The sequence below is a fragment of the Bidens hawaiensis genome, unplaced genomic scaffold, assembly GCF_021521415.1.
Source record: "Bidens hawaiensis isolate Kalapana, Puna unplaced genomic scaffold, B.hawaiensis_p1.1 tig00012472_1, whole genome shotgun sequence".
Lineage (NCBI taxonomy): Eukaryota > Viridiplantae > Streptophyta > Magnoliopsida > Asterales > Asteraceae > Bidens > Bidens hawaiensis.
Window position 1 is genome coordinate 167,765 of NW_027492020.1, and position 14,253 is coordinate 182,017.

The 14,253-nt window shown below is 34.9% G+C and overlaps 1 protein-coding gene, 1 long non-coding RNA gene and 1 other non-coding gene across 7 annotated transcripts; 2 read left to right on the plus strand and 1 right to left on the minus strand.

The window, feature by feature from the left end:
* The first annotated feature begins 5,139 nt into the window (after positions 1 to 5,139).
* Positions 5,140 to 7,299, plus strand: LOC143541130 (protein SODIUM POTASSIUM ROOT DEFECTIVE 2-like). Its single transcript, XM_077034030.1, has 3 exons — positions 5,140 to 5,974; positions 6,752 to 6,827; positions 6,966 to 7,299. The coding sequence occupies exons 1-3, from the start codon at positions 5,372 to 5,374 to the stop codon at positions 7,163 to 7,165; spliced, it is 879 nt and encodes a 292-aa protein (XP_076890145.1). The 5' UTR covers positions 5,140 to 5,371; the 3' UTR covers positions 7,166 to 7,299.
* A 1,842-nt stretch (positions 7,300 to 9,141) lies between these two features.
* LOC143541150 (uncharacterized) lies at positions 9,142 to 11,369 on the plus strand. Of its 5 annotated transcripts, XR_013136709.1 has the most exons (6): positions 9,142 to 9,213; positions 9,288 to 9,944; positions 10,410 to 10,788; positions 10,976 to 11,043; positions 11,131 to 11,261; positions 11,349 to 11,369. It is a non-coding gene; the product is annotated as an uncharacterized LOC143541150 (long non-coding RNA). The 5 variants fall into 5 exon arrangements; XR_013136707.1 differs by having other exon boundaries at positions 11,131 to 11,363; XR_013136710.1 differs by having other exon boundaries at positions 9,288 to 9,780; positions 9,879 to 9,944; positions 10,976 to 11,363.
* A 1,952-nt stretch (positions 11,370 to 13,321) lies between these two features.
* On the minus strand, positions 13,322 to 13,413 carry TRNAY-GUA (transfer RNA tyrosine (anticodon GUA)). Its single transcript is given in 2 exon segments — positions 13,322 to 13,357; positions 13,377 to 13,413. It is a non-coding gene; the product is annotated as a tRNA-Tyr (tRNA).
* Between the last annotated feature and the right edge of the window lie 840 nt (positions 13,414 to 14,253).

Below are 14,253 nucleotides of genomic sequence, written 5' to 3' on the forward strand. Positions count from 1 at the left end.
CAAAACCCTTCACGTACTTAGCACTCTGTAGGGAATTCAAACCAAGAAGGATCTTCTGGGCCATGCTTGCGGAAACGTGAATAACATTCCCGCACGACGGGAACGTCGAGAACTATATTGTTTAAAACTCCAAGATGGAATTGGTGGTTTCAGCATAAATGATCACTATGTCGAAAACCACCAAAACCCCATGGAGAATCCACACAATTAGGACTCAACGCTCCTGACGCGCGAGGAGGTTACAAACCTACCCGCTTCACACCCAAAGATCAAGCAGAAAAGTCGGGAATTTCTGCGTGACATCAGAAAAACCGGGGGATGAATCACCACGGAAAACCGAAAAACTATACCCTTTTCAAAACCCCTTGCTAAGTCCAAAAGTTCACCTCACTTTATTAAACATTCATGAGAAGAACATTGGACTGGGGGGACTTGAAGAGGTAGGTCCCAGCAGAGCCCAGTTGGACCCGCAAGACTCACCTTGAACAGGGACGTCTGCGCAATGACCAACTGCTCCAGCAGGACACACCATGCTCAAAGAACCTTACGCGCAGTACGCCAGCTGTACCCGCAGGGAAAGCCTCCCAATGGTGAAGTACCCCGCCTGTTCCCGCAGCTGCGGATACAAGCCATCAGGGAAGGCTACCCGCACTAACAGCAAGGTTACACGCACAAGGCATTCGTTACTTCAGTAGTCACATGAAGGAATGAGCAAGGCGGGAACACTCCCGCCTAAATGAGCCAGTCCGTATGCTTCTGGTCTTTCGTACTATACCTACTAAGGTATGGGCAGAACAGACAGTTTGACCAGAGCAGCCCATGAACTAATCACAGGGTGACAGCTCACCGACAACAATACGAGGAGGAGCACCCTCTAGTACTGTTTGTCACTATTAGCCGCTGCCTACTCACCAACCCTTACGATGGGACGTGCGCAGCCTACAGTTGGTGGAACAGTGCGTAGCCGGCAGTAAAAGGAACAGTATACAGCCGACCTTATTACTGTTGGCCGTAACCTATCCACCAACCAGCATGGCCTGTGCGTAATCCACTGTTGGTAGAACAGGAATACTATTCAGCCGGCTGTACCTGCTTGGAAACCTACCTTCGGCTATAAATACTCCAACACCTTGGAATGGTAAGGACATCACCTGTTATCTCAATCTTATCTAGCAATCTCTTAATATACACTTATATTCAGAGCAATCTAGTCTGATTCTCACGCCGGAGGGTGGTCACAAGGAGGAACCCCCCCCCCCTTCTCAGTGACGAGCTTACGGTGTCTGTTTTGCAGGTCCCCTGAAGAACAACCTTCTCTGCTGGACCTCATTCGTGGGAAACATTACTTAACCCCCAGATTATCTATAATCTGCCTGTGAGTTCACTTAGTGTTTCTTCAGGATATGAAATTAATTTACTGATTTGGATAACTACAGTTGGTTAAATAGCTGTTATTATTATTATTATCATTATATTTTATCTAGTTAGTATCTTTATTATATATAGACTTGGTCACTATATATAAATACCTATTTACATTTTTTTCTTTACATTCTACTAATCATCAAACTTCAAATATTTTGAATAGAAAGAAAAGTTCAACGTTAGTTGATAGATATAGCAATTCTTAATACGATATAAGTTGATAGAAAGCAATTTTTTACACGCCGATATATATATATATATATATATATATATATATTCAAACGTCAAACGTGCTTATGAATATATAAATAATTAATAATTTGATACGCTTCTTAAAATTCAACTCATGATATTTGATAATACAATAGAAAAGATATGCATATATGGTGTTTCTCAGTTTGGATAAATTATATATTCAAATTAGAACACAAGATATCATAAGCAAGATTTCAACAATATAATAATGTGACGAATATTGCGACCAAATTGAGAGCGACCTTTTGTTGAATTATATGACAGTCAACTTTCTAATATGATAACTCATTTTTATTTCTTAAAATTTATAAAAACTGAAAGAATCCAGTGCTTTACCTTTTCTAGAAAAATCTACGTTTTCTTACTTTTAGACATTATTTTTTTCTTAATTAATATTATTTATCTTTAATAAGTATTACACTTACATTGGTTTTCAAAACATAATAAAATCTGACTCGAGACCTTATAAAACTCTTTCAAATTATTATATCTTTGAACTTAATTAAGCAAGAGACGTTATCAAATATCAACAATGCACAGGGCTTTAAACTGTTGGCATCATAAGTTCATAACAATAAGAAGTGATTGACCTTTCTGGCTTTCAGACCAAAATCCGACAACGAGGATAAGTATTTCATGAGTAACATGAGAAAGCGGAAGTAAGAGAGAGCCAGGTGAGATTATGTAACATGGTCTAGTGGAGGAGACGAGTATTTGTACTCGTATTCAGTTCCAGGACATGGATCGTGCATGGTGCGCTACGTTGTTTTTTTTTATAATTTATATTAGACAAAATTCAAAATATAAAGTATTTCATAAATTTCTTTATTTGAAACGAATATAACGTTATAAATCAGCATGACAACTTGTAGACTTGTAGGTTGTAGCTTAGCTTAGGGCCTCAGCCCACCCTTACCCGCCCAACGGGTTGAAACCATAGTTTTTCACTTTTTCTTATACTCCACAAAGTAGCCCAATTCCTATATCATGATAATTTAAAGTAGAGGTGTAAAAAAACCGGTTTCACCCAAACCGGTTCTCAAACCGACCCACACCGTCAGTTTCAGGACCAGTTCCTCTTAAAATCTACCAAACCGGTTTGAGAAAAACCGGTTAAACCGAACCGACTTGACCAGGCCGGTCTATCTTGCTTCTAAACCGGTTTATAAACCGAACCGGTTTGTTTGAGTCAAACCGGTTTTGACCAGCCGTTGACCAAACCGGTTCGGTTTATAAACACGTTCGGTTTGGGTTTAAAAGCGGTTTTGTACACCTCTAATTTAAAGCATCCAGCACGTTTCACACTTTTACTCATAGTCATATACATTTAATTTCCATCATGGATGTCAATATGGATCGGATGATAAAGATAACGCATTCTTAAAATTTCGGCTTTAATGAGATATTATAACCCGTTTAAGGGCTATCTGGGTTTGGTAGACTCATACCCGTAAATTCGTGTCAAATGCATGAGAAATCTTCATTTACAAATAAAGCAATCTGGTGGCTTGAGAAAATATATGTAACAACCAGAGAGCTTTTAAATGTGTCGTTTAAGATATATGTTTGGTTATTTGTTTAATATATGCATGATTTTTCTGTCCAAAAAATACGCTTTGTTTATAATGTCACATGGCTAAATGGTGATTCCTGCCACTCTCCTCATGGCTCATGGTAGTCGTTGCCTGCAAGGAGTGAGAGTACTTTTATGAAAGTACAAATTTTGATGCACATGTGACACCTTTTACTGTCATCATCACGTGATGGTACATGTTAAAAGACTTCCCAAGACCACATCTTTGGCCGTCCGTATGTTTATGTGGGTGGCCGTCTTTTGCTACGGACAAAACACCCTCTATTCAAAGGCCTTGAGGGTGGTCTAATACAATTATTAGCTCTTGTAACTGAAAGTTACATGACCGAGTAAGGGCTGGCCCAAAGGGAGAGCGAGTGGAAAAACAAACTACTTTGCGTCTAGAGACATTTAATATTAAATCTTCTTGAAATAGTCGACGGACTCTTCTAGTCTCCCCGGTCACGCAAGGCTCAATTTCTAAAGAGTATCATAATTGTTAAAAAAACAATTATACAATATATACAATTTATATGTAATTTTGTATTAAAACAAAAGTATATAAGTATATAAAATAAGTCATTGGTGCAGTGAAAAGATTTTTGAGTTTCAGTTTTTAGTTTGGTATATCCATTAATATCATATATGTCTCAAACTTCTGAAAACTTTTATAATAACTCAAGACAAGATTCCACGCTCAAATTTTACCGTCAAACTTTTTGAGTTTCAGTTTTTATCACTAAGACTACATGTAATGCGTTAAGGACAAGCCCGTGAGTATGTTAACGAACTCTAAGGCCAAACGTAGTGGGGCGGTAATTTGGGCGAAATTGGGCTAGAAGGGGCGCGAACACCGCCCCCTCCCCCGGGCGATATGTGGGGCGAAATGGGGCGGGGGCGGGGTTCTTTTGTTGCCGGATTGTTAAAGATTTAATATTATTATATTAAATTTGACCGTTGCAACGGTCACATATATAAAAAAAAAATTAATTAAAACAATATATAAATATCTATATAAACATATACCCTTCTTCTCTACTTTATAACCATTTCATACACAATTCATACCCAATTCTTCAAAAAATTTAGCAAAATGAATCCTACAAACAACCCGAACCAACCGACACTCGTGGAAGTCGCCGCTACCATGAGAGAAATCATCAAAAAACAAAAAAAATGTGTCGAGGAACTCAACGATGTCATGAAAGAAACCAACAAACAACACGAAAAGATTATTAGTTATGTTTTTTAATTTTTTTGTATTTCTTTTTAATTTTAATGCATTTTTATTTAATTATTTAAATAAATTGCTTTTTATTTGTTTAGTTTAGTTATAAAAAGAAAATAATAAAAAAGATATTGTGGGCCCAACTTATAGCTCCTACATCATTACACCCCAAAAACAAATTTCCACTCAATGCTGATTGGGCGTCACGTGTCACAATTCACCCCCGTAATTGTAACCCCACCACTACACACGGCCTAAAGGGAAGGAAAATTGCACATGCTCTCATTCAATCTAACCGAGCCAAGTGAAATGAAAATAAAATGAGGTGTTAACCCACACATATGATTGTTAGAGTGGGAGGGGCACTCATGGGTATTACCAATGCACCGATCAATCACGCACTGCCATCTCATTTTTGCCCTCTTGTACCCATAAATCACAATATCACTAGCGACACCTACCCACAAATACCCTAAAACATTTATATGTAATGATAATAATTAACACACATTTATGTTATCCAACATTCATATATTTTTCATGGCAAAGGTTTGCCATGAATTATAATTTGACAATCTACCAATATGGATCGAGGTGGATTTGCTTTGTGGGTTGGAACCCATAAAGCTTACTCTTGCATGTGCCCCTTCCCATCCTAGTTTTTCAATCATCTCCAATTGCATTACAAACCAAATTGGTTGGTCCCACGTTTTGGTAAAATAAATGCTGTTCTAAAAAGGTTTAGTTTTCAGTATTCACTTTAACATATTGAAAGCCTATTTCTGGACCGTGGTTCTGAAGCCATGTCCCATGGAGCGTTCCAATTATTATTTTTATTTTTATTATTACTTGAGATAAGGTAACTCAAAAGCACCACCACTTAGTTAGTCATGACTCATGAAACTACACAAGTAACACAACCCACCATGAATGCTACACATATATTGTGTGCTAGGGCTACAAATTCAAATGCCACCACAACCACAATGGAACCCAACATTGGTCACCAACCTTCCACCAATGGCGGCCCGGCAATCGACCGACATAACCCCATCATCCAAGACCAAACAAGACTCACCAAAACCATACTCAAAATAAGCAACAAAGACCAATACAAAGATAACAACAAGAAGTCAAAACATAGTATTGGTTTGGCAGATGAAACCAATGATGAAAAGTTGGTTACTAATAGTAATAATAATAATATTAATATTAATGTAGTGAGGAGACAAGGAGGGGTGTTGTTTGGATGGGGTTGTACAAGGCCAAGTGATTTTATAAGTCCTGCAAGTTCTTCCAGGTTTTTGTTGACGGACAAACCATTGTCCGACCAATTCGCCCCTATTTTAAAACATGGTACACCGCAGACGCCACAACACCAGCCACCACCACCTCCAGAAGAAAAAGTTAAATCTGAGGATGACGAATCTTCCAAAAAGAATGATGATGACAATGCATCTTCTTCTCCGGTTAAAAACTCTTCCGATCACCAGGTTTTTATAATTATTATGTAACATTTACTTTTAACCATGTATATATTTTCTCTCCCCCGTTGCATTCACTAGTTCAACGGGTGTACAGGTACGGGAGTAAATAAGCCAAGCCACTGACGAGCTACTTTGGCTCTAACTTGTTTAATTAAAAATTTTGATCCCATTATTTATACTATGCTTTATTTAATTTATTACATTTTTGTTTACATAACAACTATTATATAAAGTTACGAATTTTTTTTTTACATATTTCATTCATTTTGCTTTTGATACATTTGGGTCCGTTGCCACGAAACTATTACATTTTTTAAAATAGTTCGGCGGGTCGTGCACAGTAACTTATCGACGTCAAAGAATTATAATTTTGTTTTCAGTAGGATCAGTTTTGTCATTCAAAAGGGGGTGACGGCGTAGCTTGTTGTCCGCTTACCCACCTCTCTTTTGTAATTGGATTTCCACTAAAAAAAGAAATAAATAAATAAATAAAATAATTGACAAATAATAATTAACAGGTTGGAGCTCGAGCTTGAAAAATTTCTTATGGGTCAAACTTGATTTTTAGAAATTGAGCACATAGCAAGCTAAATTTGAGTTATAGCGTGGCTCGTCTCGTTTACACCCCTAATCAAGGCTATGTAAAATGCCTAGACCACTGTTCTGATTTTCTATTTAGCATTGGTTATATATGTAGTGATTCTTGTTCTAGAAATTTTGTGTTCCTAACTCATGTGGGAATTTTGTTGGATAAAAAATGTTAATAAATAAATGTTGGTGCAGGTGGTTGTGTTAAGGGTGTCATTGCACTGCAGAGGTTGTGTAAAAAAGATGAGGAAACATTTATCTAAAATGGAAGGTATGCGAAGTTTTTAAAACATTCCTTTGGACATCTTTAATATTTTATAAAACGCACCAATATTAATCTTTTTATTGTTTAATTGAATTATCTTGTAGGGAATTATATATATTGACATAAAACAAAATATTTTTGTAGGTGTAACATCCTTCACCATAGACTTCATGGCGAAGACGGTAACCGTAGTTGGTGACATAACACCACTAGCTGTTCTTATGAGTGTGTCAAAGGTCAAGAATGCTAAATTGTTGACTCCCACAACAATCTCGTCACCACTCGAGCCTCGGGTGGAATTGAATTTGTTAGAAGTCGATCAAAATTTAGGACTCGTTGCATAAGGCTATGCGGGTCGTGTAGGTTGGTTTTGATCTTGGATTGTTTTGGTTAATTTTAGTTATGTAGTGAACAAGTTTGTGATTTCGGTGGGGGTCTTGGGCATTTTTGTGATTAAAATAGGAAAATTTATATATTTTCATTTGTGCAATAAAGGTTGTAAGTTGTAACCTGTGCTTCTGGTGAGGTCATCGTGCTTATTTGGTTTATTGACAACTGTGGTTGTGCGTGTTTTCATAAGCTCAACTTTAGACAATATTACCGCATTGAAATTATTCTTTCTAAGAAATTTAGCTATGCGTGCCCTTATTGAAAAGCCAAGGATGTTGAACGATCGAAATGAGAAAGGAGTGCTCAAGCTTTCAAAGAAAGCTGGCCTTGCTCAACAAACAACCAATTTTGTAATAACAAATAAATAAAGGGAAACAAGTAAACTACAAGAACAACTCTCTATGAACTCACTTCACACAAAACATTTCCTTTGTTTCCATAACTCATTTGGTCATAGTCATCAACAACTTTTTAAACAACACACTCCACTTATCATCCTCGGTGTAACAATAACCATGACGAATTGAACATTGGCCTTTGTGTGACGAGCCTTGAAAAAAATGCCGCGTCGTAACTTTAGTGTGGTGAATCCTTAAAGCTTTAAAACAAACTCTATAATCTTTAGAGTCAACAAACCATATAAAACTTTACAATCTATCTATATAAATGCCTACCATAAAATCCTATGTGTCGCCCTCACATCGCTCCCTCAATTTTCTCGAGTCACCAGATTGCTTGATTTCAAAATAAAGCCTTCTCATGTTTCTTTTCAAATTTGTGGGTTTATCATATAACCTAAAAAAATTAATATTTGAATAATAAATATTAAAAGGTTAACGTAAAATACTATAAAATCCTATGTGTCGCCCTCACATCGCTCCCCCATTCTTCTCGAGTCAACAGATTGCTTGATTTCAAAATAAAGCATTCTCATGCTTTCTTTCCAAATTTGTGGGTTTATCATATAACCTAAAAAAAATTAATATTTGAATATAATAAATATTAAAAGGTTAACGTAAAATACTAATTACTAAACAATAATTTAAAATATAACATAAGTAGAACTAGATATCTCACAAATTTCATATCTATTTTATTCAAATACTATAAAATAAGATTCAAATACTTTTAACTTTATATATTTTATCCATCATTCAAAAAAACTATGCCATATAATTAATTAATAAAAAACTAAAACTAGATATCTCACAAATTTCAATTACAAATTAAACAGATTATAAGAACAGTGAATAATACGTACATTCATGGAGATACTACATTATAATAGGCAACCTTCATCTTCCTATACTCTCTCTCTTCTCTTAAGACGCCGGAATCTTTATTATCCTACACCTGCCGGCGCCTATTTCAGGCAACATTAAATTGAGTCTCCGGCAAACGTTAAATATCAATTAAAGCGACCTTCCAATTCGTCTATAAGCTTCAATTGCAATGATCATGCATAAATAGAATTGAAACCTAATTAAAGATGGACGTTTGCTCGGTTGATTCTTTCATCTTCTTGTACACTCTAGGGCTGGCGACGATGGTGATGGAGGCACATGCCCTTGGATTGAATATTTCTGGAGACGTTGAAGGTATCCTCGGCAACCTTTAGCTTCAATTACAATCAGCATTATCGAAATCCTAATTGTTCCATCCAATCAAAATCAGTAATCTATATCTATGCTCATATGTTCACAGGGACATGAAATCTGAGCCCATACAAGGGAAGTCGAGGGTATGTCATTTCAATCCTTTTATGTATTTGGTTTTTGTTTGGTCAGTTTGCTTTTGTTAATGATATGAATATGTTGTGTTATATTTACTTACTTTTTTTGTATTTAGTTAATGGTATAAACTGTTTAATCATATTTTCATTACTTCCATCTTCTTTTTATAGGATTTCTGCGGATTACAATAACGCGATTGTATGGGTGATGTTTAGCATCCAGAATATTTAAAATGACAGGAATGCATACTCTCAATTTCTGATTCTGAGGTACTAAACACATTTAATATCATTTGTGATTTCTAAGGATATGATAATAAATTAAAATATGTCTAAATTCTTAGGAAATCATGCATGTCATAAGCTTTCCTATAGACAATCATCACCCAGTGTGCCATCACTTTGTAAGTACCATACATTCTTTATTTTTTATTTTTATGGTTCATTTATTCTAAAGTTTATTATTTAAGTCTTTTCAATTTTCTTTTACATATTTGAATAGGGTGCATTCTTTCTAGAGTCAGAAGTACTGTCGTTTCATGGAGTTTTAAAGCTTCTACAAGAATCAACCATGCTTATAAGGGTAAATTAGTGGGGTTCACTTTGAATTTTTATGGACGTGGACTTCCAAACAGAGTAACAGACGGTAGGAGTTGCCCCTTTGTAAACGTTTCCATGTTTGCTCATTTATGATGGAACTAATCTCTTCCTTCAGTTAACTATTGTAACTTGTTTTACTTTTTATTAATATTTTGGCAGGGAACAAACGAAAATGAAAATCCTTACTTTTTGTGTAGCAAGAACCATGGAAGTCGGCCAAATTAAGAATGTGTGCTGGTATTATGGGAATTACTTATATAATTTGCATCAATAGATTTCGTGATTCTATAGCAAAGCTTAGCAAATGTGCTGGCTGAATATCATGATATATTCAGGATTTGGAAGCTAAAATTAGTGTGATTGAAAACCTAAGAGACAAACTTGGAGCTGAGCTGAGTGAGGTAGCCTCTTTTCTTTGCAATTATGTTTTTCAAGTGAAATAAAAACATGAAGAAAAAACTAGGTCCCGTGATGACATTGACCACGCAATAGGCAAAGTGATAATTTTGAAATATTTGACATCTTTGTAGTTTTTACAACTTAAGTTTGTGATACGTTATTTTGAACACAATTGTTTTAACAGTTTACATGTGTAGCTGCAAATATGCTACAGTTAGATACTTGTCAGTTTAAGTTGATGTTGTAAACCGAAAATGCCGTTGACCGCTATCGGTGTTTCAGTAATCGTCTGATCATATTGATATGCTGATTAGTACCTAGAATGACATTGTGATTATTTGATATTACACAATATATAATATAAAAAAATGTTATGCCAAATTCTGATTATTACCTACAATTACATTTATGTGAAAAAAAAGACAGTAAGTTTAAATAAGGGGTAATTGAGTAATTTGGTTTTACAGGGGTTCAATGCAACATTGACTAAATCAATGAATGCTGATGGAAGAGGTGACCAATTCAAAGAAATGAAACTTAACATGCATCCTGAGCTAGAAGAGGCTTTAAAGAAGCTTTGTGATGATCCAAGTTCAATGGTTGTGATTGTAAGCGGGGGCCCCAAAACGTACTTGATAAGGTAGCAAACTGTTTTTTGCAAATGCATTTAATTTTTTCTTTCTTTTTCTCGGTTTGAATTTTCCTGGCTCGATGATTCTGCAGAACTTTGAAGATCACAGCATTTGGCTTGCAGCCGAACATGGCGTGTTTTTATGAACCCCTAACAAGAAATGGTTTCAAAACATGACCGCTAATATACATATGGATTGGATCGAGAATATTAAGGTATGTGCATGCTTATGCTTGTTTATGGTCAAACGAGTAACTGGTCAAACAAGTCATTACTTGTTCTTGAAATTTTCTTTCAAACGAGAATATTAAGTCTTTCTTTTTCTCCGTTAAAGTTTCTTGAAATTTTCCAACTTGTTCTTGAAATTTGATGATGGTTGCAACATGTTTACGAGCACTTCAGTAAACTAACTCCACGATCTTACTATGAGCTTCGCGAGACATCAATCATTTGGAAGTATAAGTATTTAGGTTAGTACCCAACTTCACATTTCACCTTTGTAATGATTTTGTAACCACGATTAATTATTTTTTCTTTTGATTAATTTTTAACAAAAGATTTTGAGTTTGGAAGACTTCAAGCTAAGGAGATGTTGCAGCATTTGTGTACCGGGCCCATGTCAAAAGCTTCAGTAGAAGTGGCTCAAGGTGGACGGTCTGTTGAGGTTCGAGCCAATGGGGTGTCAAAGGTTTGACCTCTTTTGAAACCGTTTCACGTGACATGTCATAGCACGAAACCCGCGTTGGCCTTGACTTTTTATGTGATTTCTTTTTAGGGTGAGAGCATAAGTGGCATTGAGTGCTGTTATGTTTTAAAGATGCAAATGAATACAAAGCTTTGTTAGCTAATGTAATAACCACAGATGCAGCTACAAAAGAATATGAAGAGGGTAAACATAGTTTTTACTTCATGGTCGCCAGCCTAACAGTTTCTCAAAGATGTCACGATACACCAAAAGGCCAAGGAAAGATAGAGAATCATTGTGGCGGCGGTATGTTGAAGACATGCAACGAAGGCAAAAGTCAACAATTGACCAATATTCTGAAAAAACATCGAGATGGTAAAAAAAGGTAGTTTGGTGTATTCTAGAAAACACATTTCATTTCAGGGTATAACAGGACCCACGATCGTCGGTAGCTTTTAATGAGGATATGTATCCATGGGCATCTTATAAGCCTTTTTAGCTGCTTACTTATGATGTCTTAAAACCTTTTTTTTTTTTTTTTGTACTATGCAATGACAAAAGATATTATGGTGTATTGTTTAGTTAAGTAATGGTTAAGTTAGTTTTTGGTTCATTTTTAGTTAAGTTAGTTTTTGGTTCATTTTGTTTGCCTTTTTTTTTCTTTTTGAACTGTATAAAGGGGTTGTTGCTAAAGAACACCTGAAAATAAATTCATGCAAATCCAGTTCTACTGTTTATTTCTTTTTGTGCGACTACAGTGAAACTCCGTCTTAAACATAATGATGCCATCGAATTTCCATCACTTCTCCGTCTCAAACCTAACTCATACTGACTTAATCCTCGTTGCGTTCCCGCCGCAACGCGCGAGCACACATACTAGTATTCTCATATACATGTTATTTATTTATATATTTGTTATCATAATAATAATAACAATATAATATATAATTATATTTATATATTATTCAATCTACACCCAATTTTATAGGGATTTACATATCAAATAAATATTTTTAAACTAATGCCTACCATAAAATCCTATGTGTCGCCCTCACATCGCTCCCCCATCCCTCTCAAGTCACTAGATTGCTTGTTTTCAAAATAAAGCATTCTCATGCTTTCTTTCCAAATTCGTGGGTTTATCATATAACCTGAAAAAAATTAATATTTGAATATAATATCTAACTATCTATATAATTGCTTACCATGAAATCCTAAGTGTCACTATCAGGTTGCCCCCCCCCCCCATTTTTTAGAGCCACCAGATTGTTTGATTTCTAAATAAAGTCTTCTCATGCATTTGACCCGAATTAGCGGGTATGAGTCTTACCAAACCCGGATAGTCTTTAAATGGGTTACAACATCTCATTTATTTGTAAAACTTTTTCATAATCAAACAATAATTTTTACGGGTCATGGGTCTCATCAAACCCGGATAACCCTTAAACGGGTTATAACATCTCATTTATTTGTGAAATAACCTCTTAATCATCAAAGAATAATTTTCACGTGTTATAGGTCTTACCAAACCCTAATAGCCCTTAAATGGGTTATAAGATCTCATTTATTGGTAAACACTTTCATCGTTAAACCCTAATTTAATTTATCTCGTTTATATGTTCTCTGTTGCTTGTCTATCATCTCATTCGCCGGTTAACTTCCAATACTACCCACCATCGTCAACTACATCAACGTCCTCTTTTTCAGTAGACAAATATTTGTGTTCATGTTGGTTCATTTAAAAAAATCAACATGCCCGTGTTCGTTTATATTGTTCGTTAAAAAACTAAAAAACATACACTTTCAATTGAAAAAACCCAAACGCTAAAAAATATAATAACAAACTAATATATATGTATTAACTTAAAACAAAACTATGTTAAAAGATAAATAAGTTATCATAAAATAGCAAAACGATTAAAAACAAAAATTTGAATAAACTCCCGTAACACGGGAGGATCAAACTAGTGTCTCTAATATGTATCTATGATACTCCACACAACTAAAATGAAAAGAAAAGACAAGTAAATCTTAAATTTTTAAAATAAAGTATAAACAAGTAATCCGACCTGCCGGATTCGAACCAGCGACCTAAGGATGGCTTTGAGATGTAACCCACTACAGTCCTCCGCTCTACCAACTGAGCTAAGGTCGGTTGTTGGTTTGTATGCTTCAATAATAATTAAACAAACAGGTCCAAGTTGATTTAATTTCAAACAAGTCAAATGTAATTAATTAATATATTTATTTTATTATAACTTCATATCACTTGAACCCCCCTCCCCCCCACCAAAAAAAATTAATAATAATAAATAAGTAAATATTTTCTTGGACTAAATTTGACTTGATTTGTTTTTCTTGTCATAATAAAAAAGAAAAACTTTCTACTTTTAACATTTGTGTAAAGATATTTAGCTCGTAATTAGTAACAAATACATGAAATTTTGATACAGGAGGCAAAATATCGGTCGGGTCAAATACATGTTAGGTCGAAATAAGGACGCTAAATTTACAGCAATCCATTTAATATGACTTATAAAACTAGTTCATTAAATATAATAGAACAAATAATGACTTCAGAAAAAAAAAACATTTACATAGCTTCCATTAGAAAACTAATAAATAAAAGAATTAATACAAACAAAGTAGAAGTTAAAATAAATAGACTAGTTAAGCAAAAATTTAATGGTAGCTAATACAAAAGTTAGCTACCATTAAATTGATGTAATATCTATGTTTATATTGACAATGGAAACCAAAAATTATTATAAAAGATCAACATTACCTGTTATGGACAAATAAGCTTGGCACTTGTATTGAAATAATAATACCAAAAACCCCCGAAAATGAATAGCGATATAAAAAATACTTGATACGATACGATGCCGGTAGCTAATACAAAAGTTCAGTAAAATACCGGTCTTAATCATGAAACCTCAAAAAATTAGTGCCAAATTAGTGCCGATGATATCCGATAGACCGATTCGATACCAGT

What these genes read in the sequence shown, in the direction of transcription:
- LOC143541130 (XM_077034030.1), top strand. Translation starts at nt 5,372, where the DNA reads ATGACTCATGAAACTACACAAGTAACACAACCCACCATGAATGCTACA. An exon ending in AAAACTCTTCCGATCACCAG is followed by an intron (nt 5,975 to 6,751) that starts GTTTTTATAATT and finishes ATGTTGGTGCAG; the next exon opens with GTGGTTGTGTTAAGGGTGTC. An exon ending in ACATTTATCTAAAATGGAAG is followed by an intron (nt 6,828 to 6,965) that starts GTATGCGAAGTT and finishes ATATTTTTGTAG; the next exon opens with GTGTAACATCCTTCACCATA.